The sequence below is a fragment of the Periophthalmus magnuspinnatus genome, chromosome 18 (genome assembly GCF_009829125.3).
Source record: "Periophthalmus magnuspinnatus isolate fPerMag1 chromosome 18, fPerMag1.2.pri, whole genome shotgun sequence".
NCBI classification, from domain to species: domain Eukaryota; kingdom Metazoa; phylum Chordata; class Actinopteri; order Gobiiformes; family Gobiidae; genus Periophthalmus; species Periophthalmus magnuspinnatus.
Genome location: NC_047143.1, coordinates 17639514 through 17659049, shown reverse-complemented (window position 1 = coordinate 17659049; position 19536 = coordinate 17639514). Strand labels below are relative to the sequence as shown.

Here is a 19536-nt window from a genome sequence, read left to right as displayed (position 1 = left end):
TCAAGGTATTTTTGAGCAATAAAAACAGCTGTACATTCCAACGTTCCATGCTAAATATTAATAACATTTCCATGGAGACAAGCAGTTGGCAGAACTCAGTTATGAGAACGTACCCACACACACTTTTAATGGGTTCCTGTAGATCTTCCTGTATCAGAACCAATACTTTTTACTAATATTGGTGGTATATCAGTATGCAAAAACAATATTCTTGAGTTCTTATAATCTTATGTTGTATCCTCATTACGCAACTCCGAAACAGAAATTATTACAAGAAGACTCAAATACCATTAAAAGTGCCAACATATTTCTAAAACTTTTTTTTGTTTGGGCAACATTTTATGACCAACCCAAAAAGTCGAGAACATAACCATCAATCATCCTCGCTTTGCTCGGGGTGCAGCCTTCAAAGCACCTCAAAGGAGACACAAAAATGTACTCGTCAAAGTCTTCCAACAGCCCTGAATGGATTCATGTGTGGTTGTATTTCACGACAAGATAAAAAGAAAACCATACTGAATAAATTGTAAACATGAAACAAAAGCATGGAAAGGCGAGAGATTGTTTTGGAGAATTGGGTTGGGATTTAGTTGGATTGTGTCACACTCCAAGCTCATTAGGATCCTATTAGAACCAGGCTCTGTATTTGGACTAGACTCAAGTTTTGTGTACTTCAATGTGTAGTACTTTTACTTCGTGATCCTCCGTCTTAGATGCGAGTAGAGATTTATGGGGCCAGGGGCGTGGAGAGTATCAAAGTGACATGAAAAGATTAGGCTCCTCTGTGTGCACATGCCAGAAGACTCGGTCCGTAAATCTAAAAGTAAACCTGCTGGGATTTTTCTCGCTAGGTCATGTGACGTTTAGAGTGTTTGGAAAATGGTGGAACACTGCAGTATTTTATGAATCTTACATTTATGCATTTCATTGACAGTTTTCTCATATGAACTAATTTTGGCAAGAATTCATATTCATTTGTCAAAGTTTGAATATGAATTTCATTTTTAAAAGTTAAAGAAAGTTTTAAAGTTTAAGAAACAACACACATACTCCATATCCATTCTAAAATATAACCTAAGAAGTGTAAATTAGATTTGACTGAAATTCTACTTAGTTACAGCATTCCTAATTGAATACGTGTTATAGGCAATGAATGAACCAATAGAGCTGGGGATTGTGACGTCACACAACAATTTTCAGTTAGCCTAATGTTAAACCAGTGGAGATTTTAAGATGCAAAATACTAGCCGTAGCGTTCATTCAAATTTTTTCTGACATTATAGAGTGATATTGTGTGTATTTACCAGTAGTGATCCAGCAGTTTATTGGGTTGCTCCACTACATTTTCATTTACTTTTTAATGTTGTTTTGGCTAATATATCTCTGAGAGTTTTGCACCATTGCCACAAACATGGCGGATTTTCATAGTAACAGCTGTTTTTCACGTTCCTTTCCCAACTCCCAAGCATGTATGGCAATTTGTGCAATTTTGTTTGATTTTTTTGTTTTTTTTACACAGATCTTGTAGAATTCTGCCAATGAATGGTAGAGTAATAATGAAGTCAACTCATATTGTCAATGATCAGTTTGAGTCTTTTTAATGGAGAGGTCCACAGTGAATCCTCTACCAGTAAAAGTATGTGGTTTGGAGATGAAATTGTACTTTTTTTTGAGCCAATCATTCAAAGTCTGTCTTGTTTATGTTGTGGAAATGAATATTGAAAGCCATTTTTATTTGTTTTACTAAGACATGCACAGACACACACAAACATAAATAAATAATTGTTATTGGACAACGTGTGGAAGTTTTTTGTCACATTGCCCAGGCCTAGATATGCACAAGTCTGCAAGTTGTGGGGACGGGTTGTCATCTGGTAAATGCATGTCATGTGATTGCATAAACTGAATTTCGCAAGTACTGTAAGAACCCTGGAAGCCAAATATTATTTTTCACCCCAGCCCCATCTCTTCTCTGCTTTTTCCCATATTTTCACCTCATTGTGAGGCAAGAGAAACACAGGAAACACCCAGCCCACATTCAGTCTACATGCTGTTTTTCCAACTCAGCTAAAGTACAGTAATCTCTCCGTATAGTTTACAACGATAATGCACTTGACCCACAAATTCCATGTTTAATAGTTTATACAGAGGTGGGTAGTACTTTTTGAGGAAATTGTACTTTTCAGTGTACTTTTCTTTATTTATGTCATGATCCTACCTTTCCTGTTCTCCCTGTGTGCTCTTCCCCCTCCCTCACCTGCCTGTGCCTGGAGCTGGGCGGAGCTCTCGGCTCCTCCCGTGCGCACCTGCTGTCTATCTGGCTAATCACCACACCTGCCATGGATAAGAGGAGATGGGAGAAGACACTCGGTGCGAGATCGTCTGTTTGGACTCACCCTGTCTGTGCCGCGTTTGTCGTGTTCCCTGGATTCCTGTCGTCCTCACTTGTTCCTGTCGTCCTCACTTGTTCCTGTCGTGCCTGCGTCCCTGTCGTGCCTGCGTCCCTGTCGTGCTCCAGCCCTGGATGTCTCCTGCCCGCTCTGCCCTACGCCCGTCTGGTCTGCCTGTCGTCCTGTGGTCCCTCCATGTCCCCGGTCCCTGTGTTTCCTGTGTTCCTGCTCACCTGCTCACCTCCGGATCACCCGCTGTTCGTACTTTGTTCAATTGTTACAATAAATACTGTAAATCTGCCCCGAGTCTGCATCCCTTGGTCCGCTACACACACACCCGTTACGACAATTTATTGAAGTAACAGTACTCTTGAGTAAAAATCCTTGTCTGTAAGTGACAAAAGCCTTATGTCAATAATTATCTAACAATAATTAAGGATTTGAACATTTGTAATTCTCGCACTGCTCCTTCAGATATGATTTATTTTTTCTCATTTTTGCTCTGAGGATACCACATTTTGTGAATTGTTGAATGTTTTGTCTTTCCAGTTACATTACATTCAAATTATAAATCAGATGTTGCTTCCTACTTGAGTAGGAGTTTACCCAAATGCTTTTCTACTCTTACTTGAGTAATTTTTTTGGACCACATCTTTGTGTTTAGAAATAACGGTAGACATACTTGAGTACAATTTTTGGCTACTCTGCTACATCTATATTAATAGTTTTGTACAGAGGGAACCAAATGTATTGTTAAAAAATGTATGTTCAAGCAAGCAGAAGTGTTTCATGTGTTATCAAAAATGTATCATATTCTAGATTCTTTAGCATGTTTTGCCTGGAGCTGCCCATCCATTACCAAACAGCACTGACAGTTGTTGTGCCAAGGTTAACTGGGGACAAAAGGTCAGCCATATTGGGCGTGCTCAAAGGCAGATGTGTGGTTAGCACCTCAAACTCTTGCTCCGTGCGTTTCATCTCCTTTCTCCCTTCTGCTTTCAATTTGTGGCTGTGTACCTTTGTTTGACCCCTCGCAAAGGATCTGAAGATTGCACAGAGGCATGGCTGTCCAATTGTTGACCTGCACTTTTTCCAGATCTTCAGTGCAAGAAAAAAATCTATCCAAAATAGTGAGATCAAGCAGTTAAAATGCAGTTTTCAGCTTATATCTATACAAAATTCTACATGAAATATATATGAAATTTTATAGCCTAAAGGATAGAGAAAGTGATAGAGACAAAAGTATGCTTGTTTTTTCTGTACCAAAAACAATAATCCAATGATATTTTTGCATGTGCTAATAGCATGCTTGCAAATGTCCTGGTTGACACTGTGTATGCATGTAAAATTAACCATGTGTATGTGTAATGAATATCTCTAGAAATATCTCTTAATACATAGCTGTGTTTGAAATGCATATTGTACAAATGTGTTCAATCAGCTCTTTGAGGATCTATAGACTATAAACTTGGTATTTAGCATTTTTCAAAATAATTGCTTTGAAATGTTCAGCGCTTTGACCTATGGAGTACCACACGAATCCACCACTGGGCCAGAAATATTTCAGTTGTTAATTCAGTTCTTAGTTTAAAAATAGTACAACTGAAGCAGTTGGTCTTTTGAATAAGTGTGTTGTATGTCTGCCTTGTGACCCTGAGGTGCACATGTAGCCTCAGCCTGCACAGGAAGAGAGCACAGGCCAACAGAAGGCTGCGGTCATACTGTTTGACCGTGTGAATGTGTGGAAGTGGGAAGAGGGTGGTGCTGCTGGAAAAGTCTCTCACATCATTTATCTTAGTTTGAGGTCTTATAAAGCAAACCTGACAAAGGCCTTTCAAGACCTCAAGATGAAAAGATTTTAACTTTCAAGGTTGAAGGCACATTTTGGCTATTTAAAGGAACTGTATGTAGCTGACACTCTTGCAGTTTTAAAAAGTTACTGCAGATTGAGGATACATACAAGTTTTTCCTCATTCTCAGTATATGGACAGACCATCCTTCATGTGAAAGCTCAGAATCTCCAGAATTCACTCACTGAGCTGCAGATGCTGGGGTTTAGCTAGTGATTATACAGATCAGAGAGAGTCTTTTTAGGTTTAAACTAACTGGATTTCAGCAAATGAGAGACTCAGATGAGGCAAATTCTTCTTTCTGATTGGATAATCATCTTGAGAACCAGAACACCAAATTACAACATAAAAAAACAACATACATTACAATTGTTATCAGTAAAAGATATTTGATTTGAACATGTCTACCTCATGTTTATGGAATTTAAAATCCAAGTATTACAAATGTTTTTTTATTACATTTTTTGAAGTACCACAGAAAGAGCACCATTACCAATGATTTTCAAGTTGTCATAGTGATGAATACTTTGTTGCATCCTGTAAATGAAAGTATTCTGTAAAGAGTGCTTTGTTAAGTCTACTAGTCTATCCTCTCAAATGACCTGGGGCATTTCATTTTTACAGCTGTCTGCCTACGCATTGCAAAAATGGATCCTTGTCTCAAATGTTTGGATGTCATTTTCAGGCCAGAAACGAAGCGGCCGACCAACCTCCCACTCCAAGTACTCAGGCCGAGGTCAGGACTTCTCTACCGCACTCTAATTACACATTATGTCTTCGGAATTCGGGCTTTTCTGATGGGACTTGAATGCGTCTGCCTGACTGACATGCAGCTGTAGAGGGTTTCAACTGTATTTTTGACCAAGCGGACAGGAATTTGACCATGACAGAGCTGAACTACTCTTTAATGTTACAATTTATAGTTAGAACAAGGTTTCTTCTTCAAAGCTTGAGGGGCTGATGTTAGTTAGTTAGTGGCACTGTTATTGTGGGAATGACAAGACTTCATAAAGAAATTGCAGAAAATTTTATTTTTTTCATTTGCAAGATACAATTTAGACATTTCATTCCTACAACACCTTTTTCTGCAGTGATAAATTACTGATAAAAAAAAAAAATAGAAGACTACCTAACGATTTTATACAGCAACAGGTACATTCTGGTTTTCTGATTTCTTCTGAAACTATCTTGTCTAACACTTGTGGCAAAATAGGCCTACAAAATTTACATCATACTTTAATCTATGACAAATTGAACCAATTGTTGGGTTTTAGATGACATAATTATCTGATAGTTAGAAGATTAACAGGTTAGGACCTAGTTGTTACTTACTGAGATCAGACTTCCCAGATTGGGCTTTCTCAAGGTAGTGTCTAATTGCATGCAGTGTATAATAGAGAGACTTTACAAAATAAGAAAATCAGTACTGAAGAAATGGCTAGCAATGTTAGATATGATAATGCAACTTGACATAACTTTAGCTAGCTATTTACCTTAAACTATAAAGTGGATCTGAATCTCATACTAGTTCTTCAACAATTAAACTTTCCTCAGAGACCATCATTTTTGCACAAAATCTTGCAAAAGCTCTCTACCTCTTATTAAACCAGTGATTACAAATTCAGTGTTTAGAATGTCTGCACCAAGTAATTCATTTTGACCTAAATACATTTCTAAGAATCACTTTGCAGTACAATCCTTTGAGGACAGTTTCAAAGCAACAGGCAGACTCGTGTTTGTGTGCGCGTCTTTCAACTTGTTTCAAGTGTGTGTGCAGTGTAAGCAAACAGCCATCTTCACCTCAACAGTCTCTAAACTTTGACTCACTACATAGCACAGCGGTGGCATCACATTTTCTGGGCTATTGCAATTGCCGGAAAGAAGACAAACTATCTTATTAGCAGAGGTGGGCAGTATTCAGTTACATTTACTCGAATAACATTTTCATAAAATTGTACTTCTCAGGGATAACATTTTACAGTGTAGTGTGTAGCAGTACTCCTAGTTGAGTAAGAATTTTGGTTACTCTTCGCACTGTGAGTAAGTCTACAAGTGAAGTTGTATGCTGACAATATTGAATTATTTGAACGTTTTGTGCATTATTTAAAGTTCTGTCCTTATTATATTTACTTAAAATTATAAATCAGGTAGTAGTTTCCCCTTAAGTTGAGTATTTTAAGTAACTCTACCCACCTATGCTCTTACTTAGTAGCAGTTTCCCCAAATAATTTTTTACTCTTACCTGAGTAATTTCCTGGACCTCTACTTTTTACTTCTACTTAAGTATTATAATTTTGAAGTAACCTTTTTGAGTACAATTTCGGCTACTCGACCTACTTCTGCCTATTAGTTTTATAATGTTATTCTTACAAGGAAGCGTAGTTGATATGAGGCAGTACACTTTCTGTCAACAGTTGCTCTGCGTTCGTCTATTTTCACACCCACGTCTCTAACCGGGAATGTTTTATTGTTTAACCCAAGCACCCCATTTTCTTTGTTTCCTTTTAAACATTTATTCTTCAGAGCTGAATTGGAGGAGGAGGTTGCTGGCGGTGACTTTGGTGTTTAGAAGACTGGTGTACTTTTGCCAAGAAATGAGTTCATGTACCGCTGCTTCCCCCTAAGGAGAAGTGATAAGGTTTCGGATAGAGGATTGGCTCACCACTTGAAAAGACATAAATGAGACAGATGAAGAAAGACGTTAACAAAAAGGAGGGTGGGTCAATCTTCTGAGACAAGAAACAAACTGTATGAATAGCTATTGAATTGTCTCATAGATATTTGTTTCTGATATCATAATAAATACATTACTGTAATTACTTTCAATTGGTTGGGAGTGTGTTTTACAAGTTCCTTGTGGTTTCAGTTGGAATTGCTACATTGTTAAAATGACACATGAACTTGAAGCCCTTAAAGAACCAAAGACCTCAACTAAGGCCTGCTGCAATGCGTAAAACCCAAGGTAGTACCCAAACCTAGGCATAGAATGTTTTTCTCTGTCGGAATGTACACCACCTGCTTGTCTCCATGGGGATTTGTTATTGCTTTGCCTGGAATATTCCACAGTGTGACATTAAACACATCTAGCATTTCACTAGTTGTGGATGTTTTTATTGCTCAAAATAGTTTGAAAAACATGCATTTTTGTGAGTGGTTGCCTAGCCATAGATCTGACCAGTAACTAATACCATACTGTGGAATATTCTAGAGGCAGTAACATCTTCATGGAGACAAGCAGGTGGTGCACCTTTATATTTGTCCATAAGTTTATTACAGACACAATCCCTTACATCTCATCATGGTAAAGAAACTTGTTAATTACCGGCCATTTATACCTGGATGTTTTGCTTTCAGTTTTGCAATGTTCCGCATTAACGCTTTATTCATTTCTACAAAAGGTAACTGCAATATGGAAGTTATTATTTGAGCCATCTTGCTGATAAACCAAGTAACTTCTTTGAATGTCATGTTGCTATGGAAATGGATTCAAACAAGGAAGCTTTGCAACAGGCTATAACGCATAAAGATGTTCCCCTCTTTTGGAAGTAGCTCATCTGTGGAAAATGACTGCGCCCTCTAAAAATAAAAGTCAAAAGGTTTTCATAAGAGGAAAGGAAAATGCCTACAGCTTGATCATAGGTTCTATTAAATGTGTGGTCTTATAATTTTTAGTTTTTATTGGTTGACAACATTTTACCCTCTTTGAAGTTCACTGGTTCTGGCTTACATTCTACTACTTATTAGAGTTCCATGCTGTATTGCACTGTAAAAGCATTAGCTGACAGCAATTTTCACTTCCATTGGTGTGGTCAAACTCCTTTACATGTGTCAACCATTTTTGTGTATATTTTGCAGACAAATAATGGGAAAATCATTTAACTGTACTTAATGACAGCACAATTTCTTTCTTTGGCAGTACACATTTTTTCAGAAGCCAACTGAATCCTTATTTTGCGCAATGGTTTCTCATAACTTGTCTTAACATAACATTTAGCAACTATAGTAAGTCATTAGTTAATAAAAAATATGATCTTTGTGTTTTGCAGCCTCCAAACCACGGCCCACCACCTCTGCCAAGTTCCTCATTACCCGAAGGTTATTATGAAGAAGCTGTCCCTCTGAGCCCTGGAAAGGCACCTGAATACATCACATCCAGTAAGTATATTAAGCAGTGTATTGTAAATCGATAATTAAGACAAAAATTAGACCGAAAGACAACCTATATATTTTGCAAAGCACGGTCCAAATCCAAATCTACTTTATTTATATAGCACATTTTATAAACCAAACAGTTTCCAAAGTGCTGCACATGTAAACATTAAAACCAACAAAAGGTATTAAAAAGAGTGGGAATAAATGCTCAATTTAAGCTTGCCAGTCCTAAAACACTAAAACTTTTCATGTCAAATAAAAGAAAACCCATAAAATACCAATAAATAAAAAAATAAATTAATAAAAGTAAATAGACACAGAGGACCACACAACTCATCCGGTGTTAAAAGCAAGAGGGGGCAGCGTTGTTTCTCTCGCTTGATAATGTCATATTGCATTATCAAACGAGAGAAACAACCTCAGAGTTGGTGATGAGAACCATGTGGAAACAACTGCATGTGCCTAGACCTAGATAGTTCTTTGTGTATCGTGTAATATCACAGTGGCAGAAAGGGGGTAAACAGTTCACACTAAAACACGTTCCTCTTGGTTCAAAACCAAGTACAAGCTCTTTATTATTCAACAAAACAATTCTAATGTGGATTGTATCCTTTGTGTTTCCTTATAGATTATGACTCAGATGCCATGAGCAGTTCCTATGAATCTTATGATGAAGAGGAGGAAGATGGAAAGGGCCAGAAGATGCATCACCAGTGGCCATCAGAGGAAGCATCCATGCATCTGGTGAAAGACGCCCGAATATGTGCCTTCCTGTTGCGCAAGAAACGGTTTGGCCAGTGGACCAAACTCCTTTGTGTAATTAAAGATAACAAACTGCTGGTAAGTGCCTAGATGTACATATGTAGCATAGTATGTCATTTAGTTTAGTTGATGTATTTGCTGTTTTTTTGTCTATTGCCAGTGTTACAAGTCATCCAAGGATCATGCCCCACAAATGGAACTAACATTGTCTGGCTGCAGCATCACTCACATTCCTAAAGATGGCAAAAAGAAAAAGCATGAACTTAAGATTGTTCACCAGGGGGCAGATGCATTGGTGCTGGCTGTTCAGAGTAAAGAACAGGCTGAAGAATGGCTTAAGGTATGTGAGACCCCCATAAATTATTATTTTTCAGTTGTCCTGGTAATGCAAGCTAAAATTATCCTCAGACATATTATTATTACATTTCTTATAGACAAAATTGATTATGATGTCCCTCAGGGTCCTATCTTGAGTCTTTGACTTTTCTTAGTTCTACAACTTCTACAAACTCTATAAAGTTTCACTTTGATATTGAAAGCAAAAAAACACCTATGGTCAAGGGTGGGTCCTTCTTTTTTATTGTATTTTTTTCAACAATATATCACATTGACCTTTTTTCATTGCATACAGAAATACTTTTAAAAAGTTTTTCAAAAAAAGAACCCAGGTTAGAGCGTTGTACATGTACATAACAAAATCGCTCTTGCTAGGTCACATTAGGCCATTGTAAACTTCTGAGCTTCCTATAATTGTAAAAGCAAACCACTGTTGCACGCAGCTGATTCAATCAAGAAAACTCAACCGCAACATTCAACATCTGCGGAACACATACTTTAGTCTGGGTCTAAGTTCACGCAGTCCCTCCAGAGGTTTTAGTCCAGATATATTTTAGCTGTATGTAAGTATCCAGGTATTTGTATGTCCAAGAATAGCTTTTGTAGTTTTGATAGGCGCTTCCTGTTACATAATGCAAGTCCTGTTGGCTTGAGTCTAATGTAAGGATGTTTAGTTTGTTCTTCTCTGATCCTTCTCCTCTTGTGCCCACACCTTGTTTTGCCCTCTGATCTCTTTCCCTAGTCTTTCAATGGTTCTTCTAAACAATTCCACCCTTTAGACATCAAATATAATCGAGTTTCTGTTTGAACCCAAATTCTTGTTTATGCAATGTTAAGGATATGGGTCTAATGTGGGTCTCATATGGGTCTAAAAGTAGTGCACCCTCCTTTCCGCTCACCTCTGCTCTCCTTTTGGGAATGCCATGGAATTCTTGGCTCCTGATAGACAATTGTGTGCTATTTTAAAATTTCTGTTTGGGCAAAGGTATTTTCCTAATAGTTAGTTCCTGTTTTCCTCTGCCAGTGAAATGGCCCTCCTGTTCGTAATAGTTTTACGAACAGGATTTTGGATCTTTATGCACCCCTAACCATAAAATATCACCATCAACTTTATGTTCCAAATAAAATTGTAAAACTGCAATGGCAAAACCCTTCATTTGATTCTCCAAAAAACTGTTTATAACTGTTCTACAGAGTTTTCTCATATTGGCAGAATTAAACAAAACATCATCACCTTTAATTTTAATCTTTGCTGTTTCTGAAAATACCATGTGTCCCAAGTTTGGCAGTGCGGCACCCACTGCTCTTGACATTTTGCCCCAGTGGCATTGATTGGTAGGTCAAAAGCATAGGACAAATTTCTTTATGGGGGACAATAAAGACTACCTTCCCTGTAAACATTTGAAGTAATAAGAGGTTGGGCCTTCCAAAAAATCTGAAAACCAAGTCATCTTGATTCAATTCCCCACATGTTAATCAGTAATTGTTTATCATTTAGCTGGGGCAAGAAAAGTGCATGTATCCACAAGCAATCTCTCAAAGTAAACTGTAGCTAAACTTTTAAACAAAAATTTCCCCGTTTATTGCCTTGTGAAAGTTCATTATTGGTAACCTTTTTTTTTCCTCTTTCTAGTCTAGCTAGCTTTGTGCAATCTTCAACTGTGATGCTCAAAACGTATATTTTTGTACATCTTTCATAATTACATTTATATTGCAAGGTTCAGGGACAAAAATACACTTCCTTTATTTGAAGAAATGACATACACTGTAGTCCAAGTGCATTTACAGTAAGTAAACTTGTGTCCGGGTACTTCATAACTCCAGTATCCTGGACAATGATCTCTAGAGAAGGTTCTGCTGCAGTAATGCTTTTCACAGACTGTTAGCTAATGATGTGTTTATGTAACACAGATTTCAACACTGACCTGTGACCCCATTCTTCTTAAGCTGTCTACTTTAACCAGGCTTTGAAAATTATACTATTATACTATTACTTTATTAAAATGTTCAATTCTAACAACGGATATGTTCCCATGGTCACCACAATATGACCAGTATCTGATTTCTGCAGTTATCAGATTATTGAAATGTCATGTAAACAGTTAACATCTGATCTGAGTAATGTGATTTCTTTCTGATTGCTCGCACAGGCTTTGACAAGGAAAATTATGCAAAATAGGGCAAAAATCAGATCTAATTATATGGTCTTATTATTCTAGATTTTTACTGGCCATGTAAATGTACCCAGTGTATCCCCAATAGACCTTTCCACATGCTTTACAGTGCTGTGTTGTTCACCATAAATGCCACAAAAAGTAGGGTATAGTAGGGTCTATAAATACATATTGTGCTTGGGTATTTAAGCTATGCATGCAAAAGTGCCTACAGTTTTGAAGATTTCTTTAGAACCCAAAGCCACCAGTCTTTATAAACAAGATTTTATCAACACAGATGGCAGTACACTGTGAACTGTGTGGAACTTGAATATGTTTCAGTCGTGCTCTCTTTGATATGGTTATGGCACCAACGTAGGAACTATGCATATAGCCACTTCAATGTCCTCAAATGCTATGTATAATACTTTTGTTTATATTAAAGGTTATGCTTCGGTCTTAAAGCTGATTTGGTTTGACATGTGAGGACACTATAAGTTTGGAGCTGAACAGTGACCGTCCGCCAATATACCAAAGTATATTTTCCATTAATTTTTTTTATATATGCTTTACAGAAAACTAAACAAGCAAAAGCTTGCTGGAGGCTAATTTGCTATGTGCTAACTAAAGGCTTTAATATGTAAAATTTTATATACATCCATCCATCCATTTTCTTCCGCTTATCCGGGGCCGGGTCACGGGGGCAGCAGTCTAAGCAGGGACTCCCAGACTTCCCTCACCCCGGACACGTCCTCCAGCTCCTCCGGTGGGACCCCAAGGCGTTCCCAGGCCAGCCGAGCGACATAGTCCCTCCAGCGTGTCCGGGGCCTCCTCCCGGTGGGACATGCCCAGAACACCTCCCTAGGAAGGCATCCAGGAGGCATCCTGAGCAGATGCCCAAGCCACCTCAGCTGGCTCCTCTCAACGTGTAGGAGTAGCGGCTCTACTCCGAGCTCCTCCCGTGTGACCGAGCTCCTCACCCTATCCCTAAGGGTGCGCCCAGCCACTCTGCGGAGGAAACCCATTTCAGCCGCTTGTATCCGCGACCTTGTCCTTTCGGTCATTACCCAGAGCTCATGACCATAGTTGAGGGTAGGAACATAGATTGACCGGTAAATCGAGAGCTTTGCCTTTGGGCTCAGCTCCTTCTTTACCACAACGGACCGATACAGCGACCGGATCACTGCAGACGCTGCACCGATCCGCCTGTCAATCTCACGCTTCCCTCATTCGTGAACAAGACCCCGAGATACTTGAACTCCTCCACTTGAGGCAGAGACTCACCACCCACCCGGAGAGGGCAAGCCACCTTTTTCCGGTCAAGAACCATGGCCTCAGATTTGGAGGAGCTGATTCTCATCCCAGCCGCTTCACACTCGGCTGCAAACCGCCCCAGTGCCTGCTGCAGATCCTGGCTCGAAGAAGCCATCAGGACAACATCATCTGCAAACAGCAGAGATGAAATCCTGTGGTTCCCAAACCAGACTCCCTCCGACCCCTGGCTGCGCCTAGAAATTCTGTCCATAAATATAATGAACAGAACCCGTAACAAAGGGCAGCCCGGGCGGAGTCTAACATGCACCGGGAACAGGTCTGACTTACTGCCGGCAATGCGAACACAGCTCCTGCTCTGGTCATACAGGGACCGGACAGCCCTTAGCAAAGAGCCCCGGACCCCATACTCCCGTGGACCCACCACCTGCGAGAGGAGCCATGAGGGGCGGGTGCAGAGAAATCTGGGCGGCAGTCGAAGGCGGGGACCTCGACGACCAGATCTCCGGACATGGATTTTATATACAATCTTTCTGAAATTTCCAAAACTTTATAAACTGTTAAGTTATTAAAATATTTTGTAGAATTTTAAGTTTTAGATGTGTTTTGGAGTGAAAACAACTGCGTAATGGACATCAGTTGTCATGTCTTACACTGTGTATATTTGTACAAGTTCACAAATTAGAATGAATCTATACTTATAAAATACTTACAAATCACCGCTCTTATATTAGATCTATATTAGATTTCCCTCTATTTACTATGCATCCCCCACGCCCTCCCTGTATTTTAGCATAACTGATAGACATGTACTAACTGTCTGTCTGTCCTGCTCCCCGGCCTCTCTCTCCCTCTCCCAGCCAAACCCATGGAGCCACAGCCTGTCATTCCCCCCGCAAAACCCAATTATGCCTGCTCCCTGCCAATACCACGGACGTTAGCATGCTTGTGGAAAGGGCTGGGGAGTTTAGCATGTGAATTAGTAACGTACATCTGCCTTCTCATTTTCGGCACGCTGCTCACATTGCCAGATCTGGTGGTGGCGGCGGTGGTGGCTGGGTTGCCAGGTCTCCAGTACGCCGGGGTCATGGTAATGCACGGCGTCGCCCGGTCCGAAGCTCTGCAGATCTCATTCAGAGCCATCAGACACTGTTGCATAAGGATTTCATGGATGTAGTAAAATGCATTGTGGAGCTGATGTGAGGAGCAGACTGCGTAGTGTCTGCAGTTACTCCGAGCTTAAAGCGCTAAATCTCAAGTATATGTTGGAACTTTATCCTCTTGGAAAAAAGATCTGCAATATCACAGAAGGGTGCTGTGTGTTTTCCCATCTAGTTTTGAGAAGTACTTGAAATTTGGATATTTAAAACTATAATTTTCTAGTCCATTGACTTTATTTCAAGTATGGTACATTAAGATCGAATATTAGACCAATTTAGCACAACTCATCCATAATGCTTTTCAAGCCTAAAATAGTTGTTTATGGTGGTAAATTAGAGGATTTTTTTAAATACAAAAAATGTAATTTTCTTAAAGCCATAGTTTGTAATGTTTTGCCACAAATTAGACTGAACACAGTTTTGTTTTTGTCATTATGGATGTTTTTATTCCACTGGAAAACCAGAAAATCTTAAGACCTTACTGTGAGCAGGCTTGCATCTAAAAATTATTTGTGTTATTCCACACTTACCTTATGCATTCCAATTGTTCTAATTAGCTTATTAATCACCATGAGTTTATAAGTGCTTTTCAAAACTTTCAGAGGATAGGGCGAAGTTTTGCCATGATGATAAAACAACAACTAGCATGCTAATGCTTTATAATTAGATGCAGACAACACAGAACTGATTTATTGTTACACATTTCCCCCTTGACATGCCCCATTCAAATTTAAACTGTGGAATCTCTCATTCTATCCTTATTTCACGTTTATCCTACTTACTAATTTAGCTTTTAATACTGGATCAATACTATTATTCTTCATGCTGATTTTTTCCCCCCATTTTTCCAGGTGATGAGGGAGGTCTGTGCCAATGGCCATGTGGAAGTCGACCCCACCCGTTCAGCTTCTCCTGTTTTTAAACCAGAGTTAGAAAAGGTAACTGATAGCATGGCTAATATATACACAGAATATAACTATAAAATATAGTATAATTTATTAGCATAGCACAATAGCAAAGTGCCCTGCCATACTATACAATATTTTCAATTGACACTAAATAAAATGACACAAACATTAAATTACCCAATAGCTATGTTTAGGCTTATTAAAATAGATAACAGCTTTATTTTGTTAAATTAATGCCCAGTATGTTAGAAAAATGTATACCTTCTGCATAAATTGCCCCCCCATTTGGATGGAATTTATGTTGACGACATAGGTAGATGTATGCCATTTTAGAACTCACCACTACTTCCTGTATTTTTGTACTTTTTTTTTGTAACCTTTTTTTCCCCATAAACTTCCAATTAACCAATCTATAACTATGATAAATATTTACCACAGGTACTGCCCCACAAACCAAGTAATAATTAGAAAAACATGACAATCATATGCATTTAATCTTTGGCCCATTAGTAATAATCTCCAAATATGACATTTAAATTCCATTACTCATTTTTGGATAAATATAATTAGTTCTAATAGACATGTACAATGTGGGTGAAGTGTCTTGCCAAAGGACACAAGTTTTTTTCCACTGACGCCCCACTGTGGCTCCTGGTATTCCCAGTAGTGTCCCATCCAAGTACTCTCCAGGCCCAGCTCTGCTTAGCTTCTGTGATCGGACAAGATCTGGCTTTGACATGGACAGTTTTATATACAAAAACGGTATACTTGAGTTTCATGGACATTTTTCAGCATATGCACGGGGCTTGTAAAATTTTTCCAAATAAACCATAACTCCATACTGCCCATGAGGGAACAGAGTATATTACGGGCTTTCATTAGCAGAATACACTGGAGCCTAGCAAGACTTTCTGTGCTGGAAAATGAGCTACATCTGAGCACTTTAACGTGGTAGACCACTCCCCTCCTGGCAACTTAAACAAACCCGGGCTCTCAGTATTTGTCTATAACATGTTGCAGATGCCCCTTTAATGCCTTTTACTGTGGGTAGTTGGTAATGCTTTCTTATTGGGCTATTGTTTTTCTATTGTTGTAGAAGACTTCATGCGATAGGCCGAGCTCGGACGGGGAAGCTCCTCATGAGAATGGAGTCATTGAATGCAAAGAGCAAGGTAGGTACTAAAAATGATTCTTATCGCAGATGTAGTGCCAGTGTTTTGCATAAGATTTGAACAGATTATATTTTCTAAAGGGTTTTAGAAAATCCACCTAAGACCAAATTTATGGAATGCAATCAGAGTAGTCAATTATGTCACAGGGACTTCAACGGTTAGCCTTATATTTATTTTTAACTTTGTGACTTTTAAAGGTTTGTCTAACTTTTCTGGTCTGTTCATCTCCATGAGGGCTATGACTTTGCCTGTAATGTTCCAGTGCACTGCATCTGTCTTGCATTTAATCAAGTAGGTGTTTCTATTGCTGAAAAATACCTTATTAAACACACTTTCTTACTTATCTGCTTGTCTCCATGGAGATGGAGAGAGGAGAGAGGGTAATGCCATACCATGGGACATTTCAGGCAAAGCAAGAACATATAGACCAGACATGGGCAAACTACGGCCCGGGGGCCACACACAGTTCTTTGAGTTTATTAATCCAGCCCACTGAAAGTGACCAAATTATATTAAAATGGGTAAGGGTAAACCTTGTTCAAAGTTTTTCTACTGTGAAATTTAATAAATTCTTAATTTAATTAATGCATTTGTACAATGTGCCTTGCATATTCATGCTTTGCCACATATTACAGGCCAAACCTCTAATGTAATATATACATATCTTGGCCTGGCCCCTCGCATTGTGGCCCGTGTGTCGAAAAGTTTGCCCACCCCTGATATAAACATGGTCTATAAAAAAAAAGACCCATCCTTGTAATATTTTCATTTACTAGTTTACTAGACGGGAAAAAAAAACAAAAAAACATTTAAATTTAAAATTAGTGACTTGTATCGAAGTCAGAATTTTGTCAGGAAATAGGCATTGGTATATAGTTCAACTGTCAGCCTTTATTTAGTTTGTCCAACTGGCAATGTTCCTGAATGAAGTTTTATTTTGCCTTTCCACTTATATAATCTACAAAATGTAACTTTTACTTATATCTCCCCTTTAAAATCATCCATTACCCCACATTATGACAGCAGATTCCTGAGCAGCAGTTAATCAGAAATCCACTGGGTGCAGTAGAGGGGTTTGAGGCACTGATTCATGGACTGGAGTTGTGTAAAACCTTATGTAGTCCCCCAAAAGAAGTGAGTGTTGATTTCTGTCCGCAGTGTCAAACAAGTTTCATCTTATCATTCTGTGCTTTTCAGGCAGGGAGGATACAGCTGCTAGAATGATAAGATACACCAATTAGATCACACAGTGTGGACAGATGACTTCACAAAAACAACACAGATAGGAGCATGTAACAGTTAAAGCGCATCTATTTATGCAAAATCAACTTTTCAGAACTTTTAGCCATTTTATATTTGTTTCCCCTCACTCTGAAGTTGTATTTGGAGTGATTTCCAATCAACCCCTGTTTTCACTGACATCGGTACACACCCACTGCTCTGCTGCTCAGAGGTGTCGACAGCTGCTCGGCTCTTTGTTGTGATGGCGTTTATGGCGACATCTGCTCCCACTGGGCACCATAGTTTTCTAATGCGGAAGTTAGTGGACATGTTTCTTTTATTAAGTTGTTTTGAAGGAATATTGTGATTTAAAATGCCCAAAATATAACAGTGATCCACGGGTGTTATAGATTATAACTATATCGCAGACACAAGCATAATAGGTCTTCTTAAGAAGACTTCTAAGTTATTTAAGTTACCAACACATTTTTCAACTGAAAAACTGAAAATGCAGAAAATGAAAATGAATCCAGAACCATGGCGTGCTCCACAGTAGGCGAGAATGTTGTGCTCCATTAGTCTTTAAGCATTTAGAGACCAATGTGAATATCATTAATCCAAATGTATTTATTTATTTTGAATAGCCCCCTGAGATGCTTTTTCAAGGCGGTCCTTAAATTTTGCCTTCTAATTTGCGTACTTTACACCCCATAAAGATAGTGTGGTGTTGGAAGGAGTTTGACTGAAGCTAAGTGAGAGATGCAAATATGACTTTCCTTACAAAATCCAACAGTTTCTAGAAAGCTGGAGGTGGTTTTGCTGTGTAACCATTTGCAAGTACGTCAGCTGTTTTGGGTGCATTCCTGGAGCTAGCCTCATATTACAGTCCCGCACTTAGCTGCTAGTTAGCTTAATCAGGCGCATTCTTTCCATAGATGGTAACGAGGAATCAAGTTCACCTGATCACACTTTCCTCCTCTCTGCAAAAATGGCTTCCACATCTGGGCCTGTGCTTTCTGCAACCAGTCCCTCCATTGTGTTTGGTGTCATCTGTGAGGTCGCCATGGTGACTGTCACGTTGCATCGGGGGAAAATAAAAATGTGGGGAAATGCTTAGATGAAATTCAAATTGTTTTTGAAAGACTGTAAATCTTTGGGGCGGTTAACAGTGACATCATCGGTACAGCTGTTCAGAGTTCCAAGGCACGATTAGCAGAAATATGGACTTTGTCAGAACCTCCTGATGAATCATATACATCATAAGACATATTAAGGGACAGAAACTTGATCGCCAAAGTTATATTTAAAGAGGGGTTATTACCCAAATCGATATTTTTGAGCTTTCTACCATGTTATAATGTTGTTACGATGTTGTTCACTCATCAAAATGTCTTCTATACAAAACTGTACATAGCAGCTTAGACAAACCTAATGCAAATTGCTGTAATTGCTCAGTTTTATTAGCAGGATGCACATGGATCGAGCAGGGCGAGTCGCTTAACGCAGGGCTCAAGGGAACTTATAAAAATTGGAACTCATAAAACTTTTGAAAAAACAATAAAAAAGGTAACATGGTGATCTAAATATGTTATGTGTTAGCAGTTAATACCTCAGAAGTGTAATACCCCCTCTTTAATCTTAGATAATAAAACATAATAATTTATTTAATATTTTTTGGTCCGAAAAGAATGCCCAGAGGAAAACCGGAGTACACTTATTGTATCTGCCAAAATGCCATTATAGTAAATGAAGCTAGGGTTAGATTACATCATCATTTAAGAGGCCTGGACCTGATATTCAACCATGTGTTTTAGTTTGAACTTTTAGCCCAGCCCACTTAGTCCTTTCTGCCACTGTGATATTGCACCATGATTCAGAAACAACTGTCTGGAATAGTGTCATGCAGTTGTTTCTTTACCGTTAATTGTAATAAGCCAATAATGTAATGCCTTGCCAACAATGTAATAAGTGAGTGACTCTCAAACTTTTCATACCTTTTCACAGTACAACCAAAGAAAAGATTTAGGTTTCCGTATGCCACCAGATCTAAACCAGATATATAACAGGACTATTCTATATTGTAGGTCTAATCTAGGGCTGAACCAGGTCTAAAAGTGGATTTCAACCATTTCCACTATACTTTTAAACAAGAAATTATCA

At 38.7% G+C, this 19536-nt stretch overlaps 1 protein-coding gene across 2 annotated transcripts in view; it reads left to right on the top strand.

Moving 5' to 3' along the window:
* afap1 (actin filament associated protein 1) overlaps positions 1–19536 on the top strand; it is a 54360-nt gene that overhangs the window by 22295 nt on the left and 12529 nt on the right. For both annotated transcript variants that reach the window (XM_033983813.2, XM_055229166.1), the window contains exons 4-8: positions 8287–8395; positions 9021–9232; positions 9315–9494; positions 14927–15013; positions 16080–16155. In XM_033983813.2, the coding sequence (XP_033839704.1) occupies positions 8287–8395; positions 9021–9232; positions 9315–9494; positions 14927–15013; positions 16080–16155 (664 nt within the window). The remainder of the gene's footprint in view (positions 1–8286; positions 8396–9020; positions 9233–9314; positions 9495–14926; positions 15014–16079; positions 16156–19536) is intronic.